The sequence below is a fragment of the Anas acuta genome, chromosome 4, assembly GCF_963932015.1.
Source record: "Anas acuta chromosome 4, bAnaAcu1.1, whole genome shotgun sequence".
NCBI classification, from domain to species: domain Eukaryota; kingdom Metazoa; phylum Chordata; class Aves; order Anseriformes; family Anatidae; genus Anas; species Anas acuta.
The window spans coordinates 65764462-65777385 of NC_088982.1; the positions used below are offsets into that span (position 1 = coordinate 65764462).

Here is a 12924-nt window from a genome sequence, read left to right on the forward strand (position 1 = left end):
ATGCGAAGGGAGAAACAGGCGAGTAAGTATGGCCATGGCCTGCTATGAGTTGTCAGGACTCCTGCCAAGGCTAACTGCCCTGGCACTGAGTGCCAAAATAAAAAACAAGCCAAAGAAGCATATTCAATGTGCTTTGCATATGTGAAGAATTGAAGCCAGACAATTCATTCCTCTCTTAGAGGGACTGAAAGGAATTGATATGACAGATATAAATTGATACAATGCATAGAGCTAGAGTGAATTAGAAAGGAAAAAATAAAATAACACTGGAAAACAAACTGTGTATGTACATAGATATCATGATATAAATACACTCTGGTGTAAATATATACAGGGGCCATCTCAAAGGTGGACCTTTTGAAATGTCTCCAACAAATAATGCAGTCTCAGGTTCTCTGCTTCATGACACTTAAATAATCTTTAAAAAAAATCATTAACAACAGCAATAAACAACAACAAAAAACAATAAACAATTGCAACCAATAAAACAATTACCTGAGGGGATGGGACAGGACTTTTTTGAAACCACAAACTGCAATATCCAGAACTCTACTTACTAGACTAATCCCAAAAAACATTTTTTTTCTTGTTAATAAAACGACATGTTGACATGCTACATGTTAAAACAAGTAGGATCTCAGTTTCTAAACACAACATGGTGCTTTTCTACAAATTTCAGGTAAGATCTTCAAAAGTAATTTCTGCTTTTCAGATGCAAAGTGGTATAAAGTGGACCATAAGACATCCCTAACCCTGTACATAGTCTAGAGTCCTATACTGCTGTAATAAAAATCCTGTTCATGTTAAAGTAACCAGTGTTTTCTCTGAATGGTCCTGATAGCTATTCAGAAACACTGAATTTGCTGTATGAGTCTGCTGCATAACTTAGAAGAAGCTTCTATTGTCACAGCTTTTATGTAGCTTTCTGGACCTGGTACTCAGTTCTAAATTTCTTAGTTTGGATTGTTCCACTTAGGATGATATTTTTTTAAGAAACTACAACCTAAGTAATTGTTATTTTTTTTTGTATCACCCTAAGTTGGTTAAGTTTCTACTTAGCTGAAATTTAGCACATTTATCAAATGAGTTTTATAATATTCTAATTTTATGGTGCTATTTTGGCAGCATATCCATTTTATATCGAAGTCAGATTGCATTACATTTATCTTCCATAACACTTGTTTATTTCTGTTTATAGCACTTTGTGATTTCTACAAGTACAATATGCCCATTGGCTCCTAAGAATGAAGAGGTATAAAGTTTTCAAAATGGAAATGATTTTGCTTTCTGGCACTTATGTATAACCTACTGCAGCTGTCTTCACACGTGCAGTACAGTTTGTCATCCTGTGACCTGATCTGATGAGAAACAAGTTTGCTATTATGTTTAGCAGTTTTCCAGATGGACAGAATTAAACTAAAATAGGAGAATGCTAGCACTGAGACATACCAATTGCTGTCATAAAGTAAGACTGAAAATAAGTGAAGGGCTGATAATCTGAAGAGGTAAAAAGATGGTGATTTGAAGAGCATCCTGACCATAATCACATACAATTACAACAGTAGATATGAATATAAACTAAATCCTGGATATTTTTTTTTAACCGTATCAGAGAATGTAATCAAAAAATACGACTATATGTCTATACGATGTCTATACGACTGATGTCTCTATTCTGAGAAGAGTTTGCTTTTTTTGTGTGTGTGTGTGTGTGTGTGTGTGTGTGAAGTATACTTGGAAGCCAGTTCTGTAAGAGCTGAGAGCTGAAATTTAGACTAAAAACTTTTTTTTTTCTTTGATTACCTTAATTTAACAAAAGAAAATAGTTTGAAGACAAAGCACTTCATTTACAGAGCATGCTGTGTCCCCTACAGTCTAACAGTACTTTTTCAGAACCAGCTGTTAATTGACTTCGCTTTTTATCACGTATTTGCAGTTTTGGAAAAGTCTCTGTTATGAACATGCTTACTATATGGGAGAGCCGATATCTTATCCTTTTCTTTTTTTCTTTTTTTTTTTTTTCTTTTTTTTCCTCAAAATAGTATAAAGAAAAACATTTATAAAAGTAAAGAGAATAAGATTACAGTATGTAATACTGTTTTTAATATGTAGTACATAATTTATTAAACTCAATAAAATACCCTCAGAAACCTAAAATGTAGTGAGACAGTTTATGAACACATGCATAGAATATATGATTAAATGATTTGGAATGGTAACTAATATTTTCATGTCATCCACGTTCTCATTGGTCTGGAATTCTTGATAAAATATACAGTTCTAAAATCTTTTTGCAGAAAGGTAAGAAACTACAGCGTCCAGGGATGTTGATACAGTAAATGCTAAGACATGGTAACTGTTACTTAGCAGAATTTTAAATGTTTGATCTCTTAATTGATTCTGGTTGGCACTTGAACTCAGGTATACTTATATGTAAATTTGTTATTCTCTTAGGCTCTATAAATACTATAAGGGATGCTATGAGGTGAGAAATATTTTGCATACATTATCATAATTAGCATTATAATAACCAGCATTATAGGCAAGATTATTTTTCTAAACATAGGAATACATGGACAAAGAATCTTGTATAAAGTCTGAATGATATAGCCCTACAGTACTCATTTTTTATATATAATTTATATATGTATATATATATATATATATATATTTTAATACCCTACTGTATTGGGGGAGATATTTCTTTTGACTCCATAACTACAGCGTAGACTGATAATGCAGTGGTTGCACTCTCTGCTAACGACAGATGATCCTTTCCAAGTCCATTCCTCTGTAATGTCTGCTTTTGTGACAGTTCTTTAGAAGGGTACTCTGGTTCTTAGGTAGTTTAATTTTTACTATAAATTCCTATTGGAGTGTGTCTTTTATTCCTCATTCACTTTGAGAAGCTTTCCTCAACAAATGTGTTGGCCTTTCCTTGACTGCCTTGTAATATATACTACAGTTTCACAGTGGATAATGAAATATTACCAGAGAGTAAAGGTAATCTGTTTCCAAATTCACACAATTTGATATGCATTGCTGCTTGCCCTCTAGACTAATAAAGAATGCAGCATTCTACCAGCTTTTCATGCCCCCAAATGTTGCAAATATATGTTATTTTGTTGGTATCCTCCATACAATCCTTCATTGAAATGTTTTATGGTCCTTACACAGAATGTGATTGTGGAGCCTTCTCTTCTTTTCTAGCTCTCAAAAGTTGCTTTCTGGAAGAACCGTATTCATTGTCTTGGCAACAGATAGTTGGTTCCATTGCGTTTTGTTCTTCTGTTACTAATACAGATATATGGGATACTGAAATTACCCAAGCCTTTCTGCAATCTGCTCTACTTTTTTTCTCTTTTATTCCTGGATGATACTGTGTTTCTTGTATTCCTGTTGTCAGTTGGTATTATAGTAGGAATGTCTTCAAAATATAATAGATACATAGAAGCACCAAGCAGCATTTTTCTTCTCTTTTGTCTTACATTTTGAGAACGAATGATGCCTACAAAAACACCGTGCAGCCAAATAGGATTACAAAATCCTGATTCTACACTCTGTTCAACAAGAAAGAGCTCTTAGCTTCTTGCAAATCCTGTGTGGTGTGGATTGTTTATTAATACTTATTTTACTAAACAGTGACATAAAAATCTGGGAATTGCTAGTGCTTGCCTTTTATTAGCCAGTTCTGGGTAACTTGCATACATATTCAAATTGATGTGACTGTACAGCAAATAGCAAGGAATTCTTTTCTGAGATGCTTGGGTGGCAGACGAAATATCCATTTTGTTGACAGTGATTCTGCAGTTAAGATGTTTGTGGTCAGGAATCTGAGTACAAAGCAGGGTTAAGTGGTGTTTTTTAGATCAATATATATTTGCCCTTCAGTTGTCAAGAAGCAATATATGTTAGAATTTCCCAACCTCACTTGACACAGGGATCACCAGCCAGACATGCCATGCCACATATATATAAAAATATATATACCTGTATATATTTTTACCCATTAAGCCTCCTCTTTATGGAGAACTAATAATGAGACAACTCTTTTGTTACCATTTTTATGTTTATTGTGTGCTCTTGACAATGTTATGCATTTGAACTGGAGTATTCTTAAACTAAGGACAGAACTGTGGTGTGTGTGTATATATATATATATTTATGTATATATACACACATATATGTTTATATATATATACATGCACATGTTAATTCCCAGAAGTTTTCTTTGGTTTATGGCTTGCTTTTGTTTTGTTTTTCTTTGACAAAAATAATAGAAACCAGCAAATTTCATAAATGTTTTAAATAAGTCTTTGAACTAGAAAGATATAAGGATGCAGTTCTCCATTTATAGTTGTAAGGCCAATTATTATGATATATATATATTTTTTGGAATGGTTAGTTTGTTGGGTTTTTAGTCTTCAACACTTCAGAAATTTAATTTGGGTTTCTCCTCTTGGGTGTTTACTAGAACAACACACAAAAATGTGATTGACATTTCTTCTCCAAAGGTGTTTAGATTTGCATGAATTCTCAAAATTGCCTGGAGATTTTTTGCAAACTGCAAAAACTGCAGACTGCAATGGAATTGTTTGCAGACTGCCTCATGGATCTGGATTTGGCTACAGTTTAGCTACTAGGTCCATTTTCATGCACATCAAATTGAGGTGTTGTCAGTGGTTATATCACTAAGTACTAAGTGGAAAGTGTTTTTTTTTTTTCTTTGCTCATGTAATATCAGAATTGCTGTTGTTTTAAATGATGTGGAGGAAAAAAAGAGGTATGCATGAGAAGGGTGCTTTACTTTTCCTGTGCATGTCTTTTTTAATTTCTTTTTTGCCCTCTCCAAGATCATAAGCTCCACAATAATGCTTTAAAAATGATACTTCTCTAATGTTCTCTTGTATGAGAAAAATTATGGCATTTTGTAGATATTCCTTAACTGAAAGGGAATGACCTGATGGGATCTTCAATAAAAAGGGCTTTGAATAATCAGAAAATAATGCAATGGACTTCTGTGCAGGGAACTATTCACATTTTTGTGTAATGTCTTTGGATGTATTAATTTGTTTATGCTACAACTTTAGAATGTGTTATTGAAAATACAACAGATGACAAAGGAGAATTGAGTTTCATTACTTGAATGTAATCATCTCACGTTATGTGAATCATCTCAGCCTTTTCTTGTCAAGACCAAGTAAAAGCATTAAACCTATTATAACATCTCTTTTAATATTTTTTGTAGGATGGAATTAAAGATGAATGTTCGGTGCTGAAGTTGCAGCTGAAGGAGAGAGACGAACTCATAGCCCAACTTCGCGAGGAGTTGGTAAGTGAGAGAACTATTATTATTTTTTTTTTTTAAGTTCATTTGTCTGATAATGTTATTCAAGACCAGAAACTAAAGAAATACAATTTCACACCAGCTGCAAAATAACTAGCTTAAGGCTATGTTAACTATTCAGATTAACACTATGAGAGCACTGACTGAATGGTTTTAGGGACTTGACAGCCTCTGAATTGGCTACTATGTAGATGCACTGCTAGTAGAAGTTTCTTTTAAAAGATTATATTGACAGTTGTCTTACAGTATCATCGTATTAAAGTTTTCTTACAGTATTAGTGGCAGAGAAGTAGCACAGTACTGTATGCATATGCCAGAAATCTTGAAGGGTCTAACACATTTCCTGGTAAACTATGAATACTAATGGAATAATGAGCTGTTTCATGTCTACAAGACTGTCCAGTAGATTTTTTTTTTTCCTGCTTAAGTAGATGTATTTTTAATTTAAATAAAATAATGAATATTCTTAGGCTTGCTGATCTTATACGAACTACCAAGTCTTGAGTACTAACACTTTAAGATGAGGCAGAATACTCTCAAGTGGCTGAGTTAGGTAAAACAGAAGCTGCCCCTATGGCCCTCTGCTACCAAAACCTTGCCACGTAAACCTACTACACAATGTCAGGCTCAAACAAGAGGTCAGAAATTCTAGCCCTGTGACTGTGGCAAAGTTGCACTGCATCTTTTAAATACTACCAAAAAGTAATATGTTTTTACATCAGCACAAACAACTAAGTTTAGCATTGAGTAATATAATGCTGCTAAAGAATGAAAGATTCCTTTGTTATAGTAACATCTGCAAAATAAATACAGGTCATCAATATTCTTTGTTTCATATTTGGCTACATTAAAAAATGATGTATTATGCAATTATTATCTAAAATTAAATGACAAAATGAGACATTGGAAACATCAAGCTTCTGCACAGTCTTGGAGCATTAATTTTATATCAGCCTAGCTCAAAACGTATGCTATTAACTGGTCAACAACTTTGTCAGTGTTAAATTATCCCATGTTGATACAGTGAGCTGTAGTTACCTGTTGCTGTATCTGTTGTCTAAGTTCACCTGTGTATATTGCCAGTTGTGGAAAAAAGGTCCATAGGGACTTCAGTTTTTCTGAAGGCATAAGAGGCAGAAAAGTTTGTCTTCCTAGGGTCATGAAATAAGGATTTCCTTGAGTAAAAGTGATTATGATGTATTTAATCTATGTTTAACAGACTTCAGTTTTGACACTTTAGGGTTTAAAAAAGAAAACAAAAAAAATGGAGAGTACAAGTGAGAGTCTTGAGACCGCATTTAGTGATTTAAAATGTAGTTTTGAAAGGATTCAACATATCTCATTTACTGCTATTAAATAAAGCATGATTGGGAGATAAAGCTACATTTAAGGTTTATGCCCTACTTTAAAATAAAATAAAACAGTGTAGATCCAGAGAATTGGAGGGAGAAAGGGATTTTTGTGTGTCAGATGCATAATCATGGAGTCAGCATCTTGGCTTTGGCTGTCTGTGTATTTATTTATTTATTTTCAATTTCTCCTGCAATCCTATATATCTGCAAAAGGTTGGGGGTTTTGTTTGTTAAGGCGTGTGGCTTTTTTTGTCTCCTCTTACCAGTTGTAAGAGCTGCCAGAATTTTCTAGAGCAGCTAGAATTTAAATGACAGACTAGTATAAAAGCTCACTAAAAACACACTTAGAACTTGTGCCAAAACTGAACATTTTTGTCAGTCTTCTGGATCAAAGTGACTACTGCTTTGTCAGCATCTGTGGAATCACTACACTTACTTGTTGAAGGACTTCAGCAATCAAACAGGGGAGGCACCCAGTTGGTTTAGGCTTCTTTAATGTTAAACAGTTCTGGAGCAGCTCTTTCCAACATAGTTTTGACCTTAAGCATCCAAAATGTCTCACTGTACTTATAGTTGTCCCCAAGCGTGTCCCTGATCATAGAATCATAGAATCATAAAGGTTGGAAAAGACCTTCAAGATCATCTGGTCCAACCATCACGCTACTACCTGCTAAACCATTTCCTAAGCAAGCCTGTATGAGGCTAAGAATGCATCTTGAAGTCCTCTGAAAAGCATCTTCGGGGCTTTTTGTGGGGCTGGGTAGGGTAAGCCCCAGCTGCTCATCCCAGATTCACCCTCCACCCTGTGGCACACCTGCAAGGCTCAATAACCCACTTTGGGCATCATATGGTTGTCACAATCCCCTTTTTGCATTTCTATGCTTTCCCAAGAGGAGCCTTCCATTCTGAATATGGAAATTTAAAAGTTGTAAAAACAGCAACCTGCTATAGTAAAGTCATAGTTCTTCAAATGCTTTGTTTTCTTTTAAGGATAATTTTGCACTGTAGTTCTTATTAACCAAAGGTGTCTTTCTGTCTATGATGAAATAAATATATGTAGGCAGAGCAGTGGAATTGCTTTCTCTGTTCTCGTATTATGTCCTGAAAAATACTTGCTTCAGGAGCTGGAGGAGAGTGGCCTCCAAGATGTCTGGCACCCAGAACTGCTCTAAAGCTCCTGGAAGATGGTGAACTTAAAATTTGGGTTCAGAGCTTTGGCTTTCTCTCAGTGCTGTACTCATTGGTGAAAATGAACTCTTATCCAGAAGATCAAAGAAATTGAGTTCATCATGCAGGTTCATGACAAGGAGTTATTTACTTGCACTTTCTTTTTTTTTTTCTTTTACCTAAAATATACAAACCAAATGGAGGTCTCTGTTTCCATTGGTCACAGGAAAATGTGTGAAACATCAGCTGTTTCCCATTCATCTCTACATTGAATATGCATCTCTCTATATATAGTTTTAAAAAAAATAAATCTTTCTTCCTGGTTTGGTTTGATAACTTAGAACTACTTCAAATAGAAAATATTTTCATGGTATAGGGACAAAAATAACTGAGTGCTGCCTATGGTAATATTTATTTTACCGTTGTCATTGGTACAGAAACATTAACACTGAAAAATGACTGCTAACATCATTATCCTTTCACCCTTAATGTCCTTGTGTAACTTGAGTCATGCATGTTGTCCCATTGAAATAAAAAATGTAGTGGGGCAGTTTGTGTGAATTCTGAGTAGAGCAAGAGGCAAAGTCAAGTCAGGTAATGAATCTTTTTTATAGCTCAGCAGTTGGAGGTAGTTTTCTGCTGTGGAGTTGCCTCTTTATCAAATGTTTGGTCTTTTTTTTTGGCTCCTTATCAAATGTAAAAAGGAGTTTTTTACTTTTATGGACTAGCTAGGCACAGTGATAGCTAATTGAGCTTTACCTTAAACTGTAGAGATTAATGCTTTAGTTCCACGTACTGTAGAATCACCAAAAAATAACCTGTATTTTTTTCTTTTATCTTTGCAAATTGTAAAGGAGTTCAATCTTCATGTCTAAAATCTATGTTAAGCCATGTGTGTGTTTTTTTGAATCATAGAATCATAGATGTTGTTTGTTTTGTTCTATGTCTTTGTGTTTGTGTTTTTTTGTTTGTTTTTGTTGATTTGTTTTGCTTTTCCTAAATATAACTTGTATAATCCTGAAGTGCAGAATGATGGCAAACTTAGTTCTTTTCTGCGGTCTGATTTCAATAATGGGCAATTAGCCAGTTGCTGTGGTTTTGAAGGATCCTGAATATGACTTATCCAAGTTTGAAGTGTTACAGAAAGCCTGAGATGCACTTGAATACTCTTGACAAATGGTTTTTGAAGGACACTGTGTTTAAGTGTAAAAATCACTTCAAAATATAGTTCTGCCAATATAGATGCATTGGAATGTGCAGTACTGGAATCACAACTTGTTTTGACAGGCTGAAAATGAGATTTGGCAAAATTAATGGAAATCAATTTTCAAAAAAAAAAAAAACTCATGGTGAATACAATTTTTGGAATTGTTGGCAAAATGGAGAAATTTTGATTAGTCCAATCTATTTTATAAACATAAAAATATATTCCTCAAATTTTAAAGAAGCGAGATAACCTTATTTGAAAAGAATAATTGTCCTTACGTATTAAAAAAAAGTGACATTCTAGGTTCATCTTTGTACTGGTTACCCACTCACTTTACGTTCTACTGGTTTGTAGTATTATTTCATGTTGGCTGTTTTCTGATGGGATATTACACACCCATGGGTGATTTACATAAGAATAGACAGTTGTTAAGTACTTTAAAATCTTCTTTCTTCCTCATATTTAGGAAATACTAGGAGCAGAACAGGAAGAGATTAGATGTATTTAAACGTTATTGAAGTGTTCAGGCTTCTTTCCCCCTTTTTACAAGAGAATTAATTGTGTATATTCCGGAAAAGACCTATCTCTGCTGTAATTACTCTCTGAATCAGTTGTACGAGGCAGACTCCGAGTGTGAAAGTGGCAATATCCTATGACACACAATGGGGATTAGCCTCCAATTCCTTGTCTGTGGCAGTCCCTTCGATGAGAAGCTTCCAGTAAGATATGATCTTTAATATTCCTTGGCACTTGAGAAGGCAATTCTGCATGTTAGTTTAAATCCTTATCACTAACAATTGTCATATTGTGGTGTTTGGCATAAATAAATGATTATGTCGTTTGTGTAGAGTAGTGTCTTCCAGATATTGCTGAAATGTTGTCATAAAAAGGATGTTGTAGAAATGAGCAAATCTGAAATACAAAAAGTTGTCCTAAGTCTCCCTTGAGACACAAAGCTTTTTGTTCATTTAATGCACCACATATGCTTATCTTTGACACAGCATCACTTGTAGACTGCCAGCTTTGAAACATGCAGCATAAACATGCAGCATTTTACTGATGGGCCTTTTAGTAAAAGCAGGCAAATATGACCTGACTTTACTCTGAGATCTCTGAGATCTTCAGTTTTGGGTTTGTATAGGACAGAAAGTAGGTCTCTGTTTCACTTCCTTTTTTCACCTTTTTTTTTTTTTTTTTTTTCTCTTTTTACCAATTTACATGAACCAGCTATCAAGAAAATACCAAGATATATAGCAATACATAGCTACTGGTTAATTTTAGGACAAACAGAAATGGCAGCTTCTTGGAGATGTGATGCTTTATATGTTGCAATCCATCAGCTTTATGTGTTATGCCTAAGAGGAATATGTTATCTGCTTTTAACTAACATATTTTTAGATATTCAAATTTAACCTTGAATATTAGATTATATTTCCTGTGTAGCAACATGTTACTTTGTGCTTGTCTTATTCTACAACTATGTCACAATTGAACTAGAGTGTTATCTGGTGTCCTCCAAGCTCTGCAGGCTGAGCATGGGGAGCTGGCTGGAGCATTGCTCACCTAAGATTTGCAAAGGGAGTTTTGGTCGTGCAAAACAGGATTTGTACCAATACTTAGTGGGCAATTGAAATAAAGCTAAATCAATGTAGCATTGTAAATACTAGAAATGAAAGATATGAGGAAGTCAGCAAAGTACCAGTGTCATTTTTGTATAGTTTTGGTCACTTAATCAAAATGTACAGCACACACACGTACTGTCTCTATTACTCAGTATGTTGCTTGGTAGTTACTCTCCACTCCAGAATAACTAATATTTTGATGCCAAGGGTACTAAAAACACAGAATTTTCCTGTTGCTTGAAATAGCCATATATTCCTGATATTAGATACATTCTCAAAGCATTGCTTATTCGAGTTACATGAATGTTTACAAGATAGTTTTCTGTTGGTATCATCCGTTGACATGCTATTAAGTTATTTGTATATATACGAGTGAAAAGAGAAGTAATGTGGCTTAAAAACAAATACATGTATACTGGAAAGCTTGTTTTGCTTAAGATAAGCAGTTAAATTTGTATGTTAACAGCTTCTGTATGTTGCTAAAGGCATCTGTGTGACATGTTCTTACTGCAGCCGTCTGATGTGCATGAGTTTCAGATTAATACATGCTTTATTGTCCGTGTTGCACAGAAATGCTTAATGAATCAGCTGGTACTGCCATTTCTTTCAGTAACTAATTTTCTGTCTGAGGAAATATTTTTGCTTTTGAAGATGTAGGGGTGTCTGTGAAATTCACTAGAGACCTAATATAAGAAACGGGTTTGCTTCTTCTTCAGTTATAAATTAGTGTCTTGTCCAGTTTTCCTTGCTGTGCTGGGCATGATTCATGGAAATGTCTGAGCATACAAACTGGTATAGCAAACATCACAAATGAAGAATGCTGTTTTTTAACAGCAAAAATATCACTTTGTTAAAGTTCTAGTGAAGTGCTGTAAGAGAACTGTGCTGTTTTCCTCCTCAATTTTTCTATAAATTAGCTGAATATATTTTCCTTCACTCACAGTATATTCATGCATTTTAAGACTTAACGTATTTTAATGGACATATAAATGTCCATTACATAATTTTATGTCCATAAATGAACACCCCTCTTCAAGTGCTCTGGTTTCTTTAAGACAAGTTCCGCAATGATTTTAAGCGGCATTAGAGCTGTAATATGTATGTAGAGTTTTACTGTAACTTTCACAGAAGGATATTACTGCTGCTTACCTGTTTGATCCATGTGAAGTGTTAACTATGAAATTAGGAAAAAATTTATGTTCTTTCTTCCAGTTTTTGGATAGCAAAACTGTTCTTTTCCTGGCTGCTTAAGGTTGATTTGATTTAGAGACCAGGAAGGATAGCAGGCAAGAGATGAAATTCTCCCATGACATTTTCCAGTGCTTGGCAGAAGTGAGTGAATGGAATAAAGTATTGGTGATTGACTGGATTTGAGCAGCTAATCAACACCTTAGATGTCCTGTGTTATTTTTGCTAGGATGGTGTCGCGTTAAAGGGGTGTAGCTGATTAACCGTTACGGGCCCGGTTGGATTCAGAGTACTGAACCAGTCGGACATTCACCAAAACTGGGGGTCCGTTTGGACATTCACCAAAAACGTATTAACCACGTGGGGGTCCGTTCAGACATTCACCAACAATGCATTAACCGTCTGGGGGTCTGGTTAGATTCAGAACACTGAACTATCACGGATAACCACCCTCACCCTAGTTGCATTAATGAGAGCTATCACAATGCAATCAAGTATGGTTTATTACAGCAACAGATAATCAGGTTCTTTTGGATTGCCGGCGATAGTGACTGTCTGCAAAAGCAAGCTAGTATGCATGAAATACACAGGTGTTACAGGTGTTCTAGGTGCGGGTTCTAGGTGCGGGTTCTAGGTGTTACAGGTGCGCAGCCTAGAAATAAAGCGTTAAAAGGATCAAAGACTCTATAGAGATTTATAAGCAAATATTCAGATCTCACCCAAAGGCGTCCCAATGGGGGGGGAAGAGAGGCTCAGCCCGTCGACTGATCCCAGGAGTCAGGAGGTCCTAAGGATGTTGTATGTCCTTGGGATGGTATCTCCCCTGACGATGGTATCTTCCCTAACATCCCCTCTCTCTTGGGCCAATTTATATTATTTTCTGTCTTTTAGGTGGAGCTTGAGTGGCTCTAGTCAAGCATATCTTAGTTATGATTGGTGTAAAGTTTTCCCGTTTCCGTTTAAAGTAATAGGCTCCGAGAAATTCAGAGCGCATGCTCAGTGAGGGGTGGTCGCACCTTGGAGGCGGGTAGCTTTTGGGAT

At 35.2% G+C, this 12924-nt stretch overlaps 1 protein-coding gene across 7 annotated transcripts in view; it reads left to right on the forward strand.

Moving 5' to 3' along the window:
• CCSER1 (coiled-coil serine rich protein 1) overlaps positions 1–12924 on the forward strand; it is a 664709-nt gene that overhangs the window by 378268 nt on the left and 273517 nt on the right. For all 7 annotated transcript variants that reach the window (XM_068681709.1, XM_068681707.1, XM_068681710.1 and 4 more), the window contains one exon: positions 5249–5332. In XM_068681709.1, the coding sequence (XP_068537810.1) occupies positions 5249–5332 (84 nt within the window). The remainder of the gene's footprint in view (positions 1–5248; positions 5333–12924) is intronic.